Here is a 23904-nt window from a genome sequence, read left to right as displayed (position 1 = left end):
AATGCTGAAGGCCTCATGGTTCATACATTAATGTTGTGCTTCAAAGAAGTCCTTAAAACGTCTTGATTAGATTTGCTCTAATGAGAGACAAATAAATTACAGTTCGTTCAGCATTTTTACAATCATTTTTTAAAATAAATATTGTAAATGTTTGAATTGGTAGTATGTATTTTTTGTCCACTTGAGGTTGAATTTCAATAGATACAGAATCAGGAAATTACCAGACAATTTTTTTTATGTTAAAATCATACAATAAGGAGAGAGTGTACTTTGTTTTTACCACAATGTGTTTGTCAGGAAGCCTTAGTCAATGTTCTGAGCTAAACATGCTCTGGTGCAGTTCAGTGATCTGTCCCTGCTTTTCCTTTTTTAGTAAACAGAATAACATCCGGGATGTGGAGCAAGTTTCCTCCTGCAAAATGCAACAAATGTACCAGTTACTAAGCAGAAGAACAGTTTCAACTTTGAACTTCTTAAAAAAAGAGAGATTTTGGAATAGACTAGTCTAAAGTCCAAAACAAGATTTAGATGCTGTTGTGTGACGTAAAGCAGGTAAAAAACAATCCATTGTGACTGAATTAAAACAGCGCAGTGGGACAAAATCCTCCACATTGATGAGAAATTTTACATTTTTTTCCTGGCAAATGTTTGACAGCAGTTTTTCCTGCCGAAAGTGGAAGCAGTTGTTTGGTCAGGTGGCATTTATATTTTATAGATCATTTTTCTTAGTAAGTCGTGATTTTAAAAGGCTTTCACCTCAATTTAAGAGAAGAAGGTTGAAAAGTTTTGGATTTACAGAAGCATAACCCCAAATAAGAAGAGCATGCAACTTGCAGTCGTCACCAAATGAGATACTTTTGAAAAGAAAACTTTTTTTGTATATATTAACACCTACTGACATTTACATTCATATGACTCATAGCTGCTGCTGCTGCAGTATTGTTCACCAGGAAGCGGCCTGGAAATCTAATTATGTTCCAGACAAAGATAGTTTCTCTAATGAGTTGCGCATCATGAACATGTCGTTACCTCTTAAGAGGTTCTTCCACTACAGGCCGTGATCCGTCACTTTGCCTCTGCAGGACGTATCCAGGTGGAAAGCAGCAGATGGGCGAACGCTAACGAGTGAAAACTAAAGATATTTGTGATCCTCATTACCAGCTCACTGCTGGATGAGAAACTGAGACTGTGAGATGAATAAGTTGCAGCAAATTTTACTGTAATGTCCTGAAAGCAACCTAAACATTATTGCACACAAAAAAGTTGTGTTTAATATTTGTGCTTTATTTTTATAGTTACTTCATTTTTCCATATATTGCTTTACAGAGTTTTGCAAATGTGTAAAAAAGAAAAAAAAGAGAAAACATACTGAACATTTTTTTTTTACATTCAGGAGTTCTTCCTATGATTAAACTCTCTTCAAAACTTATTGTACTTTTACTGTGTGCATGATCACGATCATTTTCATGCTTTCATCAAACGCATATGAAGGGATAAAGATTCTCTCCCAAGATATTGCTCATGCTTAAAGGAGATGACTGTTTTCTGTGTCTCACCGCCAGGCACACAATGGATTGACATGATATTTACTCTTTTAAAACGTTAAATAAGTCGAATCAGCTAGAACAAACATGCTCAGGAGATAATGAGGCGACAGGAGTGGGGAGAGTACAAATCTGCGTAACAAAGGATGCTGTTACAGTTCATGCACAGGCCACCTTACGTGACGTCCAAGCTAAAATCAACAGTTTTTCTGACACCTGGTCATAAAATATCATGCGAGGAAAAACAAAATCAGTTGCAGACATCTGTACTAACAGAAATATGCACAATTTTTGGTCAAATTGGAGCAAACACATGCTAAACAGGTCACTGTCACTTGCTTCCTTTTGCAGTGGAAGAAGAAGAAGAAGAAAAAAAGATGGACGATTACAGACAGCTGAAACACTGTCTGTACCAGATGAGTGGGAACGGTGTTAGTTATGTAACTTCAAACTGCAGAACTCACTTTTATTTTTATGAAACTTGCATTTCCAAGTACTGATTGCAGAGTTTTTATTACAATTGTTGGGTCTCTCCTATTGCCATGAATTGGTTTTGCTTTGTAGAAAAAAAAAAGTGGTATTGTATAAATCAGGTGCAACTATTCAATCTTTCCTGCCCCACCTGGCTTTGCCATGTTGTATGGGCACAGTTTGTGACCATATGGGTCCCAGATGTGTTTTGTACTGGTTTTCTTAAACACCAATGTGAGATCTACAGTTTATTTTTGTCGATACGGGCTGAACTGAGGAAACCCAGTGCATTCTTCATACACATTAAATGACTTCACATTTAATTTCTCGTTCCAAAGCCCCGGCTTGTATTTTGTTCATGTTTCCACTGCAGGTAAGCAACATTTCACAAGACGACAGTCACACTCCAGTTATCATACAGGTAATTATTACAATGACAGCTGTGACTTAAGGCAGGAGGCCAAATAGTTTTACATGGACGGTTAAAAGAGGTACAACCCTGTACACAACATGTTTGATTTTCAAAAGGTGAGCTCTCCTGCTTGTGAGATCCATGTATAATATATGAGCAGTGTGTAAACGACAACACAGCTTCCTCCCCCAGCAGCACGGTTTGGAAAAGAAATGTTTGATTTAAAACAGATTCAGATAGATTTCTAATCAGAGAGCTCGTTTCTCTAAGTCTGAAGTGTTGTTTCCCTTCCAGATGACAGCACAGGGCAGACAACAGAAATATTTTACTTTGGAAGTGTTGCTCCATGTTCGTCTACATCCATACCCCCTGAACTGGTTTGCATTCTGTCAAACTTTAACGTGCTGCATTAGGAATTAATGTTAAGATGTGGCATTGCACCCTCTTTACTCTGACGCCACGAAAGAAGAGAAGGAGGCTCCATCTGTTCTGTGAATGCTTCGCAGGTTTTTCAGAGAGCGCTGCTCTTCACCCTGAACACACCAGCCCTAATGGGAGACATGGTGGAGGTAGCATCATGCTGCGGGGATGCATTTCTTCACAGCATGGAGCTCGCAATGCAACTACAGCTTTACTGCGAAGGCCTCAGAGGTTTTATTAGAGGACCCGTGCAAGATGCAACAAAGATGTGACACATGCAAAGGTTTAATGCTTTTTCAAGCCGCTGTAATCTAAAAATATGATGTTCACATGCCCAGCTTCTGTGTGTGTGCTTATCTTAGTGTTTAGAAAAGGCTAAAAATCAGGGAAGTGCACAAACAATAATAATAATAATAATAAAACAAGCTCGTGAATATAAATTAACATTTGCTTAATTTGCATGTTTGATATGTTTTATTCTGTGGTTGTTGACTATTTAGTGAATGTGCCATCAGCCAGCCAGCATTCACATATGGGGCCCACATGGTTGGGAAATGGGCCGGAAACAGGAAGACTTCAGGTTACATGATGTCCCCTTTATTATTACCTCCATAGGTTTGATGTTGATTTATCAAGACAAAATCCAACAAACCAACAAGCTCCACGATATGAGACCCACACACACATGCTGGCTGGGTAAGTTAAGCTTTTACTTATTTATTTTTGCTAAGAAAATCAAGTTAAAACTTTAAAAATCAGGTGTGATAAACTAGTTTCGGACCAAAAGTCATTTACTATAATGCTTTCCATGTTCAAAAATGCACTTTTTATTTCCCTCCTAAGCTGCTATTTAATAAAGAAATAGGCTTCATCATTATCAGAAGACTTGAAGCGTTATCGGCCAAACTAAATTGATTGTCCTGCCACAAAAAAAAAAAAAAAACAGCTCAGTGTAAAAAAAGAAAAAAAAATCCTTTAAAAACATTTCAACCTTTTAAATCCTTGGCATTAAGTCTGAGCTCAGATGTACTGAAACTCATGAAAAAAGAAGAAACTGAGCCCTGTCCATCCTACCCTCATACCCCCATCCACGTCCCGTCTACGCAGAGGCACCGCTCGGCCCGGTCAGGACCAGCACCAGGGGCAGGACGAGGGCGGCGAGGGGCAGACGGGCGCTGGGGGCGCAGCTGGGGCTGCACAAGTCGAACAGGCTTCCCTGGAAGCGGATCTTCCTGGAGTCCTGCTTCAGGGTCTCCCAGATGGAGCTGACTTCCTGCTGACAGTCGGACAGCGCCGTCAGCGCGCACGTGTGGAAGGCTTCCCAGTGGCTGCGGGCAAAACGAAGGACGGTCAGAAACTGGACCCGCGACAGCTTTTCACGAATTCAGCGGCGGCGGCTGTGGATTAATTGCTGCCAGTAATCTGTTGCTCAGATGGACTCGCGTGAGTCAAACCGAGCGCTGGTTGCCACGGCAACGGCATCCGGGAGCGAGACAGTATCTCGCAGATATTACAAGTGGGCAATTTTCGGCAGAAGCCGTGTAAAAGTGCAAATCTCTGCCTTCGGTAAGCTGCCAGGGATGTGGAGTTTGTGCCGAAACGACGTCAGAAGAAATTGTCCCCTGATTTTCACTACGGCTGCACTGGAGTCATAAATTATTTAGCACAACGGCTTTGTGTCTCAGTATCACTCATTTCTCCTTTCTCCCTCTGAGATTACAGCATTTGCTCCCCTCTCTGCAGTATTTGCTTATGACATGAATATTTATCTTCATTATAACACCCAGTTGTACTTATTAAGCTGAAATGTTGGTGAACTGATTTAAATCTGAATTCACTCCATCTTTCAGATTAAACTCTAAAATCAGTTTTAGTTGTCTGTAAATAAAGGTTTCTGCACGTTTCAGATTAAACTCAATATCCCTTGAGAACGTAAGACTGCTATCCATCCTTAGACAATTTTTAAATGAGACAAACATTTTCATTATAAAAAAATCTGATTTATAGACATTATTTTCCAGTTTTCTCAGACCTTAGAGGTTATTTATAAAATGTAAAATACCATAAAGATATTTTAAGCGAGGAGAGACAGAAGAAAAAGCACAAAATTGAAGCATGAAAAGAAGGAAAGAAGGAAGAAAAGCAAGGAAAACAGAATAAAGAAATAAAGGAAATTCTGGATGTTGAACGGAAGAAACAAAAAGAAAACCAGAAGAAGGGAAGATAGAAAAAGAAGAAAGAAAGATGAAAAAGATGTAAAAGAAAGGTGGAAGGAAGAACAGAAGACGTGAAATAAGGAAGGAAAAATGAGGAAAACAAAGAATAAAGAATAAATAAACAATTGGATGATTAGAAACATTTAGAAAACAAAAAGGAATAAAGTCTGAAAATGAGTGTAACCTTTCCATTCTTATCCAAATCCTGAAAATACTTAATTCATATCAAATATTTTTTTCAAACTTTTTCAGAAACCGTTTTAGATGCTCACGCATCTAAAACGCCTTTTTTTTTTTTTTTTTTAAATAAAATAAAGTTATTGCTGGCACCTGCAGACGGCCGCCACTCCCTGCTCGCTGGTCACGTTCTCCTGGTAGTTGTCCATGCTCTCCCCCAGCTCCAGGACGCACTCAGAAAAGTCCCTGTAAACGTTCTCACAGCTCACATCTACGCTGCCTGCAGGCGCCGCGAGGAGCAGGAAAACTGCAAAACAGAGCAGAGACAGAACCTGTCAGGTCTGGATAAATATACCCTACAATCTGACACATTTAAATATAGAAGCCACTAAGTGCATGTACAGTCTCAAAGAAGCTATTTGTAATGTTTTACCCCAAATTAGACTAACGATGCAATTTACTAAGATTTTATGATATAGATTATAAAATGATGAATAATTTTGCGGAGAAATTAACAAGATTTTCACTTATTTTTCTAAAAAAAAAAAGAAAAAAAAAAGTGAGCCCATTTTGCCTTGATAACCCTAAATAAAATCCAGTGCAACCAATTTCCTGTAGCTCTTTTCTCAAGATGGTTTGCAAGAGTTTTGCCAGAGATTATTAGTGAAAAGTCACCAAAACCAAAGGAGACAGCAGAAAAAGGTCAAAGTTTTGGAGAAGTTGAAACGTTTGAGCAGGTTTGGACGTCACTCTTCCACTTGTTAATAAATTACTTTAAAAGTTATAGGTGTGGGTGCAGATTTGGCTGCCCTGGGACAAACTTGGAAACTGTGGGTGAGTCACGCTTTGAGTGAAGATACAGCAGCAGGTCTGTGTGAAAAGTAAAGGAGGGCTTTATTTAAAACTGGGAAGGCGATAAAATAAATTTGGAAGACAAGTATTTGACAAAAATAATAGGAAAAAAAAGGCAATATATGGACTCCAGTAATAGAGGAATGGATTAGGAAGGGAGAGAGAAAAAAGGAAAGAAGAAAGTAAAAAGGAAAGGAAAGAAAGAAGCTGGGTTAGATTGGGAACTGCAGAGCTAATGCGCTAGTGTTTGTTTTTTGAAGACTGAGCATAACGCGAGCAAAAACTTGAAGAGGGAGGGATGTCATTTAATCTGTAAAAGATATGAAAAGGGTGAAATAAACAGAAGTAGTTGACGGACATGACTACATTTTAAAGTTTGAACAGCGCTTCCAGCTGGAAGGATCTGGAAGCAGTTAGCCATGAAAGAGCGCATTCATTTTTGCCCCATTTTTGTCAATGGGGCTGAAGGTGATCACAAAGAGCTGAATATTTTATAAACCGTAGCCGATATTAACATCAAGACATTGATGTTCTGAATGAGGAAATAGCAGAAAGTAAAAATCTGTATTTGGAGATGCCTGCAGCGTTTACACTAACTAAATCCAGTGTGATTGAAAGCTAACACTGCACTAAAGCCTGAGCAAACATGGCAGCATCATGGCGTGGGGATGCTTTTCTTCAGCTGGAAAAACAAACTATAAATTTCATTTAGAATTTTCCATCCACTTCCCAAGCATTGCTTAATATTAGTAGCCCCACCTCTTTAAATCCCAGAAAAAATACTATGACGTTTGTGACGAAATGTGTGAAAGTTTCAGAGGTGTGAATACTTCTACGAGGCGTGGTCTCATTCGAGGGAGTCTGGAAACAATGAAGTAATCTGCACACCATACAGGTTGGATATTTCCTCAGTAGTGGAGTATAGCTTCATTATTTACCGCTCTGCTGAATGCAAAACAAATGCTAAGCGCACGGATATCAACAAAAGTGGCACAGGAGTTAAACTATGTTTCTATTTAAATATTAAGCTATGAATGTTGTGCAGATTGTACCGGAGCCAGTTGGAGACGGTGCAGGTCTCATATCAGTGCTCAGATAAAGATAACACCCACCCAGCCAACAAAGGGATGCGATGCACGGAGATAAAAATAAATTAAGACTATTAATAGCTACCTTTATCTGGACAAATAAAACCAGCATCTTGTGCTACTTTACCAGAGGCGATCGCAAGAATCCATCCGATCTTCGTCGACATGAATAATCCCATTTCATCCCATTTCAAGCGAGGCGGGATGCGATCGAGACTCTCCTTGGATGAGGAGGAATCGCTGGTTCTGGTGCACGGAGCAGATTAGCTGCCCATGCTTATTTTAGTATCGAGTCTCGATACTAAAATAAAATCTCATGAAGCGTGCAGCTCCAGCACAGTTTCTCTCTCTCTTTCCGACAGCTGACGTTACCTGCCCCCCGGGCGGCGCTGAGCTCATCCCGCTGCCCCCCCCTCAGCTCCGGACAGCTCCCACCCACCGGAGCCGCTCCAGCCTCCTCTGAACAAACTGTGAGTCATTATCTAGACCTTCAGTTTGTTTATCTGCTTAACTCTTTCACACCCCGGTTTTAATTAGCAGGCTCTGTTCAAAGAGCAGGGTTAATAGGGCGTGTTGGATGATGATGAAATGTCCGTCCCATTGAACTTTTTCCACATTTATCAAATTACTGTCATAAACTCCAGAAGAGGCATTTTTGACCTGAGTCCAGTTATATATATATATATATATATATATATATATATATATATATATATATATATATATATATATATATATATATATATATATATATATATATATATATTTAATCCACAATTTTATGGCTTAATTTATGTTCTACAAATAAAAATCACATATTTATGACGTCAATTTTAATACTTGGTGGAAACACGTGTTGCTGCAAATACATCTGCAGGTCCATTAGGGTGTTTCTATCTAAGATATTTGACATTTTTTGTATATTTTTTCTTTCTAATAGCACAAACTCAGCCAGATTAAGTCTTGGTGCTAAAGTTCCTCCATTGGATGTAGGTTTGGACTTTGACTAGGTCATTCCAATGCAGAAATATGCTTTGATCCAAGCATAATGCTGGCTGTGTGAGGTCATTGTTCTGCTGTGAGGTGAAAGTTAGTCTCATTCCTGGGGTTTTTGCAGCCTCCAACAGATTTCCTTCTGGATGATCTTTCTACCATCTCCCCCTGTAATCTGATCAGATTACAGTTCTCCAATAGATACTCAAAGCTTGAGTTCTTATTTTATGACCAAATGCTCATAACCAAACAAATACTAGCAGCTATTAAGTGGGAAAAAGTCACGATTCCACCTGTTTCAACACCAGTACAACTGGATGAATGTTTTCTGTCTGTACTGATAAATGTAAATGTTTTAAAGTATTCATCATGTTGTCCTAGTTCTGGAAAACCAAATACGTTTACTCAGTTTTGATACTTCTCCAGATTTGGAAACTTTTTGTGCCTCTTTGATCTTTAAAAAAGAAATGTTGAACTGGATATCTTCTGCATAATTAGGGTAAGCGGAATTATACACTAAACAAACATTTGTGTACTGCAAAATATACTACATAAACACAAGCAAATGAAATAGCAGTGTCATAAAATACTGTGATAAAGTTTCCAAGAAAGACAGAAACAGGAAGAACACCTTCTTTGTTCTTTTATTGCTTTTTCAAAAGGCGGTTTTATAAAAATGATAGCAGACAACCTGAGAGCTATGGTGGCGCTGCGTGACGAGGCTGAAATGCTGAAGGAGCCTCCATCTTCGAGGGGGAGAAAATAAAAAACAGGTAAACAAGGAAACGCTGGGAGAAGACTGTCATAGGACATGCAGCTGCCGTTATTACTCTCTTAAAGAAACATCTAAAAACAAAAGTCCCCGTGTCACAGAGTTAAAACCAGATGGACACTTTAGTGTTTGCCATTCACTCTTTGCAGGGCAGCAAAGTCAGGGTGTAAATAAGGCACAGAGGCGCTGGATTGACAGAAACTCAATCTACAAATTCAATACTTCTGGTTTCAAGTCAGTTTATCTGATCCTGATTAAACCTCCACATTCAGCTCAGGCGTCGCAGCATCCATATGGCAGTTTGCACATTTCACTGCTTAAACCATGATTTTACAAAAATGCAGCTTTAAAAATTAGTTAAATGTCCTGTTGGTGTTTAAATGGCCGCGCTCTGATGAGAGCCGGTCTACAGGCTTCAGACTGTCGATCCTTAGTGAATGGGAACGTGGATTTTGCCCAGTTTGACCAGTCGGGCTTACTGGTCGACCCCGGCTGCCCTTTTGGTTCGTTTCCGTGGAGATGTTTTCGGCGAAGGTTCTGCAAAAATTTATGAAGAATGAAATTTTTTTTTAATCAGCAAAAAACTACAAGAAAACTAATATAGTTGAAACTGGGGTTCTTATTATGTCTATAATAAGATGCAACATACTCATGGCGTTTAGAGTCTCCTGAGGAATCCAGCTGATGTCCACGTCGTTCGCTCCAGTCGTGCCCTTCTCTATTTTCACAGGAAGCCGTTTCCTCTGCAGAGAACAAAACCAAAGATGACACTCATTAGAAAAAGGCCCTGCAGAAGTATAAACACCTGCTGAAGTTCAGTGCGTTTAGTTGGGATCTGTAGATGGAAACAATGTAGTGCAGGATCAGATCGTGGCGAGGAAGAAGAATCCCAGTGTCGAGCTTTTTTTCTTTCAAATGAAAACCAGGAAATTGTTGCTTTCAGCTGTTTGTTTTGTTTCTCAGAAAGAGTAGATTTAAAGATGGACGGAGCTAAATAAAGAGTAGGAACTAAAGCATGAAAAATACTTTAGATTGAGGTAGAAGTTCCTGTTGAGGATACTCCGAAAACACTTGCATCGGTAGTTGCAGCAAAATGTTGCTCTTCAAAGTATTCAGAGGGGCTAAATAAAAGTGCAAGCCTCACTTTTCAGACTTTCATTTGTAAAAAAAAAAACCCCACAAAGAACAAGCATCCTTGTCCATCCACCTCACAATAAGGCGCTACTTTGTTAGTCTATCACATTAAATCTAAAAAACAAACAAAAAAAAACCTCTGAGGTTTGTGGGTTTAAATAAAAAAAACTGTTCAAGGAACATCATCATTTTTGCAAGGCGCTAAGTTTTATAAATAATCTCACCACAAGTTTTAGAAGAAATGCAGACACAATGTAGCTTTTGTAGTCACTGACGTCTTACACATCTATTTATTGCATTTCCCCACATAAAGGGAAGCTGACTTCCTCATCCTATCTACTTCAGTCTATCAAGTTCATGTGTCGACGCATTCACACAACAAAATAGTCCAAGTTACTGAGGAAACGCATACCGTTCTGCTCTCCAGAACCTGATACATCCCAAAGAGTAGCAGGACCACCAGCCCACCCAGGAACACGTACATGAACATCCTGCAAACACAAAAAAAAATAATTTCTTTACCTGATGAATTACAGGCACACTGTAATTAAACAGAGCATTAAGGAGCGTGTTGTTGTTCCGTAGACAACCCACAGAACAAACTGTATTTTTTTTCCAGTGAGATTTGAGGAAGGTGAGATTTATTTGCTCATCTTATTTCCCACAGACAGTTTGTGCATCGTGTAGCAGCAGCTCAACACACACGTCTCGTTCCTTTGTGTCATTTTCACACCTTTTTGACGGGTTGTTACAAGCTTTTTAATATTCTGGGGGAGCTGATGCTGTGAATAAGAGCTGAAAGGACAAATAAGGGGAAGCTTGCAAAACTAATGTGACTATGAATAATTTACACAGAACTGGGTTGCATAAACTGGTTTAATCGCTCTAATTTGTCCACTAATGAGCTTGCAGTACTTTCAGAGTAATGCATTTGCTTGTTGTCTTCCTTGTATTTCTGCACTTTGCAAACTTTGCAGCAGCAGGAGAGAACGCGCCTTATCTACGTGTTCGTATCTGTAAGTATGTCAGTGACAGGATATGACTGACATGTCAGCCAAAGGCCTTACGTTTCTCCATCCAGTCCGTCTTCTCGCTCCGTTATGGTGACAGTCTGGTTGTAAATGGCCGACTGGAACGTGTTGCCCTAAATAAAAAAAAAAAAAAGGTTAGAGAGGAAATGCGTGTCTGGTTTGATCGCCATCAGTTCACAAACACATCAGAGAAAAAAAAAAAGATTTGAAAAACTACTCTTAATGTCATCTTAAACCATTTAGGCATTATTTGTACTTCATTTCTACATTTCTTTATAGAAAGAGGCCAAAAATGCAAATGAAAAAAAGAGCTTTTCCAAGTAAATAAGTTTATATGTGATACTTTAAATGAAAGTGTAATGAATGCATTAATTTAATTGATAATATTTAATGCGTAATCAAACATATAATGTAATCCACAATTCAATTTGTAAATAAAATGACTTTAGCATCACTAAAGGCGTATTAAGTATTTCTTGTCCAAGTACCAATCTCAAAATAATATCAGTCATCTCTATAGCTCATCGTTATTGGTCATATTTGTCATAATTTTATGAATAATCTTAACATTTAAAGATTTAATTTTGTATTTATAGCTTAATTTATGGCTTCACTTATGCATTTCTTCTTTAAATTGAATAATCACATAGACATGTGTTTATTTACATACTTATTGCAGCTTATTTCCAAATCTTGAGCTGTTTGTTCTGCTAGAACAAGAAACAATCTTCCCCTCACCTCATGATCCACGTAGTTGAGGAGGATGACGAGACCAAAGGGCCGTCCGGCCATGGGCTGAGCCGGGATAAACGAGTACTCGAAGGAGGCCTGGGCCTGGGGCTGGACGGCCGTGTTCAGGGGCAACGCTGTGAACTGCAGACACACACAGGATTAGGCAAACCTACTGGAAAAAGGTCAACTAGAAGATCTGTAGAAGGTAAATGGAACATATTTAGTTCTGTTGTTTGTTTATAAAAATCTCTGGCAGATATTTTAGATGTCGAGGTGAATAAATACGTATAAAATGTGCGATGATGATAGGCGCAGACGTCTCTTACATTCTGAATGTAGAACTGGAAATCTTGTGGATAACGGAAAGAAGCCTCCAGCGACTGAACCGTGAAAGTCTGACCTCCTTTATTGGTGAAACCCACAAGGAACCTCACAATTTCATTGGCTGGAAACTCTGAACACGTGAAAAAATACCAAACAGCTACATTTACCAACCGGTTTCATCACTTTATTAAGCAAGCATTTCATTTTTATTTTACTTTATTATTTTATAAAAAATAAGAAAAATGAACAACTCAGCAACCTTCGCCTGTCGTGAAGACGATGGTAGTGTCGGCATCGGGGTGTGAAGTTACAAGTTTTTCAGCCGCTTCATCGGAGTCATCTTCACCTCCGTCCTGACGGCGAACACAGAATCGCACCGTAACGAAATCAGCGCTTGACATTCTGCAACACGACCACAGACGCACTACGTACCATGTTTTGAATCTGATCTTCTTCGACAACCATCTCGTCTTCATCTTCCTCCTCGTCTACTGCAGCATCTGCATCGTCAGCAGCGTCCTCGGCTGAGTCTGACTGCGCAGAGACTTGACCTTTAAAAACAGAAAGCAGCAAAGTGTCAGAACCACAGGAAGGCTGCAGGTGGCCAGCTTTAAGGTTTAGATGTGCTGTTTATGTGTTCAGATTAAATATTATACGCAGCAAAACCCTGGTTATTAGCAGGTCATGAGAAGAATACAGTTCTTTAATTAACATGATTTTCAGTTTAATTCAAGAGTCGTACAGAAAAAAGTAAAACATATGTTATATAAACCAAACACCATATTAGCACATTTTTGGCTGAATACCAAAGTAATTAGACTTTGGTGTTATGAATATGGTCACAACGACATTATATGGTTAAATAATTAATAACTGAAAACATTTTCATATTTTTTTCATTCATATTTCATTCATATTTATGTCTTATCTATGATTTAAATTCAAATAAAAAATAATCAGAAAAATAAAGACCAGAATTTTCTCTGTCTTTTTGAACCCTGAGCAACACAGTGAGGTCCCTCCCCCACCTGTTGCTTCCCATATGGGTCCAAATAGACAACACTTTTCCCTCACTTAAATAACAAATCTGACTTTTCTTTAAAAAAAATATATTTCCAGAATAATCCTAAAGGCATACGCTTATCTGGACAAATTGTTGCGAAAAGTTCAAGCACTCTTCTGAACTTTCTCTTTTATGAGCGAAACCAAAATCAGTGGAAAAGTTGCCATATTCTAGCTAAACTGAAGGTTAAAGTGATATCATTGACTGTGTATGCATCTGAAACAAGCTGGCAGGCTGAAATGACCCGCAGAAAAACAGACCCTGAACGTGTCAGTGAAAGGAGAAACAAAGTGAGGTTCCCTTCTTATCTATGATGACGTGTCCCAGCGTGGGGAGCTGCTGCAGCTGCTGTTCCAACCCCAACATCTCTAGATCCAGAAACTCCAGAAGCGTGAAATACCAAATAAAGTAACTTAATTATGGGATGATTTTCACTATAATTTATAAGCGGCGGTCATTTCCATTCAATTAGCTCACCAATGAGCTGCGTTTTTAACTCTGCTATAATGGGCTTACAAGGAAAATAGGCGCACGTTTAGTTGTAGGAGCACTTCATGCAGCGGTTCCGATGGTTCCCACTGGCTGTGCCACGTCAATATGGACTGATAACTTTTTTAAAAGGCTAACAAAAAGCGAGGAGGAACCAAAACTCTCCTTTGAAGAGGGAATAAACACTCACCGACTGATATTAATCCGCAGGGGAAGGCCAGCAGAAAAAGCAGCAGGAGTTTTGATCCAAAACCAAACATTTTAGCGGACTTACAGGCTGACGTTAGTAACACATCAGCGCCTGGGAGAAGAGAGGGCAGCGCGAGCAGGAGGAGGGAGAAGAGGAGGAGGAACCGCCTCTGGAAGGCTGTGGTGCGTTCAAGGGCAACTCGGAAATCGGATAGTACATAAAATAAAATAAAAATAATTATTACTATTATTAACTTGATCATTCATCACGTTTATTAAAGACACACATTGATTAATATATAAAACATTTGAATTAAGAGTAAATGAAATGAAAATAGAAATCACAAATATGAGTCATAAAATTACCAAAAAGGTCACCAATTCTGAAACAAACAATACAAATCACATCTTGTCAAATGCTATCATCAAAATCATTAATATGCATCAAATATATTGATCAAACTTCCAGTTATTATTAATTAAATGAACTCTAAACTGGTGGATTTTAAGCCTTGATTTAAAGGCTGTTTCACGTTCTTTCGAGATATGTGGTGAATGGAAGCTGAATGCTGCTTCTTCATGTTTGGTTCTATTAGAAGGATTCTTCTTATTATTATTAATGATTAAATTATTAATAACTCCAACAGTCTTTGGGCGAGAAGCAGGGTAGCCTACAACAGGAGCTGATCGATAGTCAAGACAGAGACTCGCAGCTCAGACATTCATGCTACACTCATGCTTCAGGGAAATTTCAAAGTATTAATTCATGTTTCAAAATACAACAGATATTTAATACATATTTAAAAACAAACATAAGACTGGAAAACATTTCTGTTAGCTCCTAAGTCCAGGCTGAAAATAAAAGGTAACATATAAATGATAGTAGAACAACATGTGAGACTGAAGCCATGAATTAGATTTATTTATTTATTGGTACCTAAAAACCTAGTTTTCACATTTCTAAAGTTTCTTAGGCCTGTCGTCCTAACTTACATTTTGCACTGTATAACAGTTCAAAAACACGCTGAGATCTGTTTCCGCACTGTCTCAGTGAAGCTAAATTTAATTGTGGTGTCACAAATTTAGAACGCTGAAGTTCTCGAAACGTTTCCTTTGTTGTTTGATTTTAGCTCTCTGATATAATTACAATGCTGGACACCATCTCATACATAACCTTAGTGCCTTGTTTATTTACATTTGAACTTCACTTTTTACTTTCTTTTTTTCCAGGGAAGGGAGAGATGTTACAAAAAGCAACTAAGAGCAATAATTAGATGCAGAAGTTACATTTTATTGCTGACCTTTTATAATTCTATTGAACATGTAGTTTCATGTTATTTTTGGATAAATGATCCCTTTCCATTTGCAGTGAAGCTATATACTCTTGTAACCATAAGTGCAGTGCTCTGTCTGAAAATGTGAACAATAAACAGAAATAGGAGATGGTTTTTTTAAATTAGGTGGTTTTCTGGCATAGAACTGGATCTTAAATTGTCTGTAGAGTTGAGTCTATTCTTGAAAGCATTCACCATGGCTGTCTGACCGGGTTCAGCGTTTGTTTGGGTTTTGTTGGAAGTTTTACTCATCAGATTCAAAATGTCAACAACAAAGAAAATAAATTTGGTCACTTTATTAAATAAGAACCCAGGGAACGTCAAGGCTTTATCCTATGATACGCTAACAATGGCTGTAAAAGCCATTCTGCTCTTCACTTTTGGGTACAACAGAGTGACAAATCAGGACAAAAGGATGTTTGAAAGCTGATTTCATGGCAGCAACCAGCCATGACCTCTCTTTAGATGACCTCAGTGCTGATTCAAGATCCGATCATAGAGACGCCAGACGCTTGTTGATGGCTGCAAAAGTATATTTGGTTTCTCTGGACACTTAGCACAATGTTAGAAGTGATGGGTGTATAATTTGGACCCTGTTTGGTTTAGAGAATAAGTGCTTGAAAATGTCATTACGCTTTTTCGAGCCTTTGTATCGTCATTTTTCATGTGTATTTTTATTGCGGTGTACGGTTTTCCGCAGATCAACTTGTTGGACTTTGACATTTTGGTCAACCTACACTTGTTCAGTTCTTCAGTCAAAGTCTTTTGTCTTCTGGTTGTCTCAAAGAATCGTCATTACAGAAGCTGCTGCCGTTGCATGATCTTTGAAAAGTTGAAAGAGAAGAGTTAAAATGTACAACTAAAAACCTCAAATTAAAATGAAACTCATGCAGATGGCGACTATTTTTAGTTAAAGGTGTCAAACCATTAATGGGACTTTCCACATTTGGAGGTCTTAAAGTGACAGAAACCTTGTTGGGTAACACTTTATTTGAAGAGGTGTGCGTAAGACTGACATAACACTGTCATAAACATGAACGAGTCTTTATGAATGTTTATGACTGTTGTCATGAAGTGTCATTAACACTTTTAATGCAAAGTTGCTCTAAAAGTTACATTAAAAGTCCCAACTTTGCGCGATTTTGTAAATTATGATAATTTAATACAAAGTTGGTATTTTTAATGGACTTTTAATGCAACTTTTAAAGCAACTTTGCATTAAAAGTTTCATTATTTACCGAATGACACTTCATGACAAGTGTCATAAACATTCATAAAGACTTTTTCATGTTCATGACAGATGTTGTCAGTCTTATGCACACCTCTTCAAATAAAGTGTTACCCAAACCTGTAGGGCACATTGATAATCATTTTAAATTGATGTTGTACTCCTCTAAATGCTCTTTACCCACTCATTCCTAAACAATTTTCTATCAAATCTAAGATTTAAAAGTTCACATTAACTTAGGAAGTTGTCATAATTATTCAAACAAAACAAAGTGTTGATGGTAAGCAAAGCTAAAAAAATAAAAAATAAATCAGAAGATAAAAATGTTCGTGAAATAAGATTTTATCTTGTTATCTTCGCAGTAATTTAGCACACTGCTACTTTCCCTTCCTCGGTCACATATGCATGCAGTCTACATGCAATGTTATTTCTGAAGATGCTCCCTGAGATTCTCAGGTTTATCTTGCCTCTTTCTCCTTTGATGCTCTTGGAGTCTAAAAAAAGCTTGTGGCTTTCTGCAAAGCATACATCCTGTGACAGCCCTCTGAGAAAAAAATAAAACACAGACGAGCCTCCTGCATGCCATCAGAGTGTGCAAACAGAAACATGCATCGCACTCTGTAGAGTCGTCTAGCTAGCGAAATAATCAGTTTAAAGAGTTGCTAATTTAATTTTAAAACAGTTTCCACCATGGGGAATTGTGACAATCGGACACAAATAGAAGGTAAGTGTTGAAAGAAGGAACACGAGTGATCAGGAAATTCAAAAGTTGAATGTAAAATTTAGTTTAAAAATGCCAAACTTGAGATATTTTGTAATTGTGCAAAGAATTTAAGAGTCATAACTTTATTTTTAGGGAATTTAATACTACTCTCACAGAATAGTAGACATTACGCTTCGCAGCAGGTATATACGTTACGTTTTCAATGAATGCTACTTTATTCTACTTTATTTTAGAAAGTACATTACTATCTCTATTGTTTTATTAGCTTCATAGTTTAATTGTTTGTTCAATGTTTCACACTTATTCAGCGCTACCAAAATCTTAAATAGCTCAAACAGGAAATTTTACCAACTGCGTATTGTGAAATATGGTAAACTTTGAGCAAAATACGCAACCACCTGCCAGCATTTTTTATTGTGCAACTCTTAGATCAAAGTTGTCAAATGTCTCTGTTTCACATTGTTCAGTTTGTTTGTAGGTTTATTTAGTTAAATGAAATACATTAGGGTTTTTTTTTGATACAACAAAGTTCTTTGAAAAATAAATTGTTTAAAATGAAAAGTATTTACTATGAATTTTGGCACAGCAGATAAAAAGTTATTTTTTTTATTGCTTACAGAAACAACTGACATATACATCTTAAGATATATTACTAGTTTTCTGCAGTTGCTTGTAAAATTTGTTTACTATTTGTATTGGAACGATGTTATTGGTGAATTATAGGGCAAGTCAAAACACGTTTTTCCAAGAAGGCAGACAATAAAGCAGGAAGTATGAGTGTCAGTGATTATATTACTAAACTCTGGACTTTTTTTTATTTTTCGAAAACGTATACGTTCCATAAGAGAAGAAACACAAAGATTGAAATAAAATCAATCCTATTTTTAACCTGAACAATTATATAACTATCCCAAGAAAGAGGATGAATAAAACAGACTGATAAGTTGCACATTTCATTTTATAAATACACACCACGCAGCTCATTCTAGGATAGACTTTAAAGTTATGTTTTTTTACTCTGGGGACGTTTCACAGAAATCTTCGGTTCTAATAATAACTTGCTTTTAGCTCTAACAAGGTCTAGACTGCTGTGTGGAGCAGCTGCAGCTCCTGAACTCTGGACCAAGACAGTTTTCAGCCATCAGTGTTTTTAGATCACAGACGAGAACTCGCTGACTTTCAATGCAGCATGAGATTTTGTATTTTTATGTTGTTTAATTATTCACTTGTTTTATTTTGCATAGTTAGGGTTCACCAATGCAGCAGTCGCTTTCGTGTGTTTTAGTAACGTTGAACTTGCAAAATAGGAAAAAGAAAAATATGAGATATAGATCAAAATAGACGCAGCAACTCTTGATTGTTGTTTGTTTGTGGTCACACAGTTGATCACAAAGGTTGCTAAATGCCCCTCACACCAACACACACCACTCTCAAGCACTGGTGACATTTTCCATTGAAGGAAGGTCTTGTCTGTAATGAAGCATATGATTCAATGAGGTTTTGTAAAGCACAAGTACAAGTGTTTAAAATCATAGCAAACCTTTTATCACGGTGAAAAAAACAGTTACCTTACAAAAACTTCAACACACCTACACTATACCAACTTTTATTCTGATGCTTTGGAAACTATAACGTATCTCGTCACAATTATTACAAGTACAGCGCTGAGTTAAGCTTTCAATGACATCGTAGTGTGATCTAAACCTAAATGTAGCTGTTTATTGCTCAGTGGTCATAAATTAGAGGAAGATGTGCGCAATTAAACACTCTTTTCCATTTCCTTTTTTTGTCACAATGTGTAGCAAAATGAGGACATAATTGTTTTTTTATATATATATATTTATCATAATAACAGTGATAATAATGATATCCTTTTTTGTTCAATCCTACAGTTTTAATTAATTTTAAAAATATATAATTTATCTGGATTTTTTTTTTCCCACATCAATGACAAAAATGCCATGTATGTCATTGACTGAGTTCATGGTAGCTTATTGACATGATAGTCAAGTTTAAAAGTCTTTATTGGCATGACAGGAATTAAACCGTTCTACTATTTTCTGATGAATTTTCTTGAGCTTCTTGAGTTTGAAAGGCTTCCTGGCCATCACCCTAATCTTTAGGAGGTTCAGGATGGGACTCTGGGCTGCATCACTCAAAAACATCCATGTTACTTTCAGTCAGAAGAAATATGTTGGTAAAATGTATCACTTTAAACCTGAGTCTGCCAGGGATCATTTTCAGCTCAGCTACATTAATAAATCAACTTTTTATTTTTTATATATTGTGAATTTATTTTTTCTTGCGTGCACGACGTTTTTGCCTTTCATGTAATTTCACCTTAAAAAGTGGCTATTTTATTGTTTTCTATTCTGTATAATTGCATTTAAACTATTTATATGTACTATTTAAAGGGCTTTCAGTGAAGATATTCAGAATAGCAAGGATTCTTTTATGCAAGAATCCCTGTTTGTATTATTATTTTTCCACTTAAGGGACTTAATGTCATCCATTCTTTTTATCAAAAGCTCTTAGCTCTGCAAGATTCATGAGCTCCCCTGCATGCACTACTGTTTTGAGATCTCTATTTATGGCTTTGATGAGATTTAGGTCGTAGTGATACCTCCAGATCTTTTCTGCTAAGGCCCTCTGCTGCGTATTTCATGGTACATTTAGTAATCAGTGTTATGGTTACATTTATTCAGAAGAGTTTTCTACAGAAAATGGTGTGTTTGAAGGGAACAAACCCAACACTGACTACTGACAACTTACCTTCTGTCTTATTTAGGTCTGACGCTGTGTAAAGTAATCTTTAAATTTGAATTTGATAACTCTCATAACAAACGTCATGCTATTACAAAATCAGAAAAAAAAAAAATCAAAAGACGATTCATGTTCTCGTCAGTTACGCTTTAAGACATATCTAAGTAAATCCAACTCACGACAGTAGGATAAGTTCAAGCTTCTGCGTAAAATAGTTTAATAACTGTCATCTAACGTAGCGGTGCTGTAAAACAAATGTCAGGGCAGTAAATAACCCAACCCCTTCAGAATTGGTTTTTCAGGCAGGAAAGAAATTCAGCATGCTCCGCTGAATTCGTTTTCCCGCAACATCTAAAAAAAAAAAGTTGCTTGCACATCCATGCTTTTGCAAAGGTTTCTGCGAAACCACATCTTCTTCTGCTGACGACTGAGCAGAGCTGTGATGTAAATCATTTTGTCAGGAGGCAGCGTGCATGACTCTAATACTTAGTTTGCCACAGTTTTGTTTCTTTCAGTTCAGTATTTATTCATCTGTACCCCGAGACGAGACTCGCCTCTAAATGTTTAAATGGATTTTTAAATTTGGCTGCAAATTTAGTTTAAAATTTGAATGTGGATAAATTGTTAACGCAAAAGCAATTGCTTATTTTATCAATGACTGTGAAGGCGTGTTTGTTTTGTTTGTGTTTTAAATTAAATATTTCCTCTCAAAACAATACCATTGTTTCTAAAATAGGCACAGGGTTGACGGTGTGGTGGATTTGTGGTAAGCACTGACTTCTCACTGAGCAGGTTGGGCATTTCCTTGTAAACTTTGCGTCCTGCCTCTATATCATACAAAGTTGAGGTGCCAGCTGTCATAACAAGTCGGGTAAACACAACAAATAACTAAATATATATTCAGAATACATGTACAGATGGAAGATTTTGCTCCTCAATAGCTAATTGTTGGTTCTTCATGTCAGAGGAAACAATCAGTGTGGAATGTTTTCTGCTGCAAATTCACATGAAAGGAATTAAGTATGGAAATTTAGCATGTCATTCCTTATAGTTGTGCTTTTATTTTTTTCACAGACCCTGATTGGTTGAAATCAAATGCCCACGTCATTGTCTATGTCCTCGGTACCACTCTGGCACTATCACTATTGTTTAACATGGCATGCTGCTTGTCAAAGATCTGCTCAGGTAATTATCATTTTTTCTTTCATACATCAAAGGAAAAGTGGTATTTTTTTATGGAGAATAAATGATTACTTATGTTGCGACAGGGAAAGGGAGATGTCAGTGCAGGAAGAGACGAAGGTATGTAACTTATGTTTAGATTAAGTCAAGCTCTTTCCTTTGACTAAACAAGAAGAAACTCATGGACCTTTTTCATCCTTTTCTCTAAAATTTAAGTCGGAGTTCCAGACAAATGGAAGACAATCCAATTTATGGGAATCTTAGCTACATGGATCCAAGTAGGTACTCCGTGTGCATCTGTGTGTATTCAGATGTTGGCAGAAATATTTTAAATAAATTGTAATGTTGTCAACAGGTGTAGCTGTGTACACAGATCCCGCTCCTCTTCACTCCTCACTGAGCTCTTCATCTTTAAGGATTGCACACAGGATCCATCCTGACTCACAGGTAGAGCCTTTACAGGTTCTGAATAAAGTATTTATCTACCAAATACTGAAATTATCTTTATTTTTTGTGTCCTTCCAGTCCAAAAGTCAGGAATGCTACGCCAACCTGACCCTGAAGGCTCCCAGGCCACAGTCTGGGCGCATCTCTCCACAGATCCTGGTCTCAGATATTGTGCATTTAGAGGAGGCAGAGGAAACCGGAGAGGCAGAGACGGAGGAACCTGTTACCATAGATGATGCTGTCTCCACCATGTCGGATCTGTACGCCTCCGTGCAAACCCAGCGAGCCAAAATAGTCGACACTGCGGACGGTGAAGAAGGCTACGCAAACCATCTCTGAGACGATCTGTTGACACTCAGAGGAGGATGGAGGACGTTTTAAAAGCTTCACCTGCCACCACAGGAGGGCGCTATTTGTCACCACATTGAACTGACAGCCTGCTTGCAGCAGTGAAGGACATCACTCAAAGTGTTATTCAGCCCCAGTTATACTCAGGACACGAAAACAGGTCATTACCATTCAGTCTAGTATAATTAAATTAGAATGCATTTTAATTTAAGGTACAAATTCTGAAAAATAAAAAATAACCACCTAATGAAACCAACAGGATAACTTGAAGCAAACTGAGAACTACTAAATGGATCTATTATATCTGTACATGTATTAATGTACTAATTTTAGTTTAAGTGCAACTTTTCACTCCTTTATGTTCATTACTTGTAGGAATGTTCTATGGGAATGATGCCTATAAATACAAATTCTTTGAATACTTTTGTTAAATTGCTGGTTAAATAAAATACGTTTCATACTGAATGATTTGTTCAGACCATTTAAAAGTGTGATATAGCAAGCAATGGCAACAATGGGAATCTGGACCAGAGAAAGCTTTTTAAGTTCTTCTGCTTTCTTAAAAATGTCAGGTGAACTCAAATCAAATTGGTTCATTTTTAAAGTGTGCATTACTTTATCGACAGTGCAGAAACTCATTAGATGTTGTTGCAGGTTTATAAAACTTTTAGGTAACACTTTATTTGAAGGGGGGTGAATAAGACTGACATGACACTGTCATAAAGATGACATAACACCTGTCATGAACATGAATAAGCCTTCATGGATATTTATGACTGTTGTCATAAAGCGTCATTCAGTAAATTATGACACTTTTAATACAAAGTTGACATTATTCAAAATGTCTTTGTTATGACAACTTGACAGTAACCAAGAAATCATTACTGATATGAATTTGTTATAAAAGTATTACTGATTGCACTTTAAAAATTAGATAACTTTATGTTATTAAAGGTAAAGTTTAAACAGTAATGAGGCAGTGATAGTGGATGAGCTCAGGCCTAAGAATGTGTGGAGTACGGCTCTGTGCTGGTCGTCACCATTAAATGTGAGAGCAGAGTTAAATGAAGGCCAAAACACCCAAAGAAAAAGCGTTCCCATCACAGACAGGATGTCGGAGTTATAACTCGTGGTCTCTTTGGGGTGTCCTTTATTCAAACTTGGGCGATAGAGGACAAAAGTTACCCCCAGCCCAAAGTAAGAGGCAAACAGATGAATAAGAATACTGCCTCCTGCGTCATTGATCCGTAGATATTTGAGTACAGCCCACTCGGTGACGGCAAAGATAGGAATCTCCAGCAAAGCCATGACCAGGAGCTGAACAGGGCCGGTCTTCCCAAGCACAGCTCCAAATGAGATGAGGACCACAGCACAGGCAAATTCTGCGTTTATGAGATTGATAAGTCCCAAGTGGATTTTACCGTCAGAGTAAAACTGGAAGTACCCTTGAATCAGGATGGCCCACTGGATGGCTAAGGTGGCTGTGAGGAAGTTGAACACCATCCCACTGAAGCCGTAGAAGCGAAAGAAGGCCAGCAGGCAACCGAAGCCCAGGAAGATCATCACCTGAATATCAGCAAAGTACGGGTAGTCCCGATACATTGAGTTCTCCATCGGGTCGGTCTCGTTGTTTTGCAGCTTCGCATTGGAGTTATCGTCATAGGTGACAAAGATGCCGTAGAGTGCGATCATTACAACCTCCAGCACCAACACGAAGGTTGGCAAACGCAACTTCAAGCTTGTTGATGCACTCATGATGATGAAGGAGTTGAGATGAGAGACATGCTCCTCCAGTTACTCTAGCACCCCTTATATACAATTTCTTTCCCTGAGATAAGAGCAGCTAATGGCATTGGTGCATTATACTCCTCATATAAGGCCGGCCAGAGTCTTTAACAGAGCAGCATGTCAGATGAATGAACTTCAATCCTTCAGACTCTTTATGATTACCTTATCTCTTCTTCAGTTTTT

General features: G+C 37.9%; 3 protein-coding genes and 1 pseudogene across 3 annotated transcripts; 1 reads left to right on the top strand and 3 right to left on the bottom strand.

The window, feature by feature from the left end:
- Nucleotides 1–1263: 1263 nt before the first annotated feature.
- On the bottom strand, nt 1264–7846 carry LOC106906828 (neuritin-like). The gene is made up of 3 exons (XM_014972274.2): nt 7308–7846; nt 5394–5547; nt 1264–4175 (listed from the first exon to the last, which is right to left on the bottom strand). The coding sequence occupies exons 1-3, from the start codon at nt 7357–7359 to the stop codon at nt 3947–3949; spliced, it is 435 nt and encodes a 144-aa protein (XP_014827760.1). The 5' UTR covers nt 7360–7846; the 3' UTR covers nt 1264–3946.
- A 955-nt stretch (nt 7847–8801) lies between these two features.
- LOC106906825 (translocon-associated protein subunit alpha-like) lies at nt 8802–14057 on the bottom strand. Its single transcript, XM_014972270.2, has 9 exons — nt 13909–14057; nt 12599–12717; nt 12426–12519; nt 12169–12296; nt 11849–11983; nt 11147–11223; nt 10492–10570; nt 9595–9688; nt 8802–9482 (listed from the first exon to the last, which is right to left on the bottom strand). The coding sequence occupies exons 1-9, from the start codon at nt 13976–13978 to the stop codon at nt 9421–9423; spliced, it is 858 nt and encodes a 285-aa protein (XP_014827756.1). The 5' UTR covers nt 13979–14057; the 3' UTR covers nt 8802–9420.
- Nucleotides 14058–17034: 2977 nt separating this feature from the next.
- Nucleotides 17035–22398, top strand: LOC148159644 (uncharacterized). The gene is made up of 6 exons (XM_088005519.1): nt 17035–17193; nt 21031–21141; nt 21225–21258; nt 21355–21416; nt 21494–21585; nt 21664–22398. Exons 1-6 carry the CDS (start codon nt 17160–17162, stop codon nt 21922–21924), a joined length of 594 nt encoding a protein of 197 aa, XP_087861645.1. The 5' UTR covers nt 17035–17159; the 3' UTR covers nt 21925–22398.
- A 483-nt stretch (nt 22399–22881) lies between these two features.
- Nucleotides 22882–23688, bottom strand: LOC106906826 (ammonium transporter Rh type B pseudogene; annotated as a pseudogene).
- Nucleotides 23689–23904: the final 216 nt, after the last annotated feature.

The sequence above is a fragment of the Poecilia mexicana genome, unplaced genomic scaffold (assembly GCF_051168715.1).
Source record: "Poecilia mexicana isolate PSO_F unplaced genomic scaffold, ASM5116871v1 scaffold_5, whole genome shotgun sequence".
NCBI classification, from domain to species: domain Eukaryota; kingdom Metazoa; phylum Chordata; class Actinopteri; order Cyprinodontiformes; family Poeciliidae; genus Poecilia; species Poecilia mexicana.
Note: the sequence above shows the minus strand (reverse complement) of the source record. Positions and strands in the feature narration are given on the sequence as shown.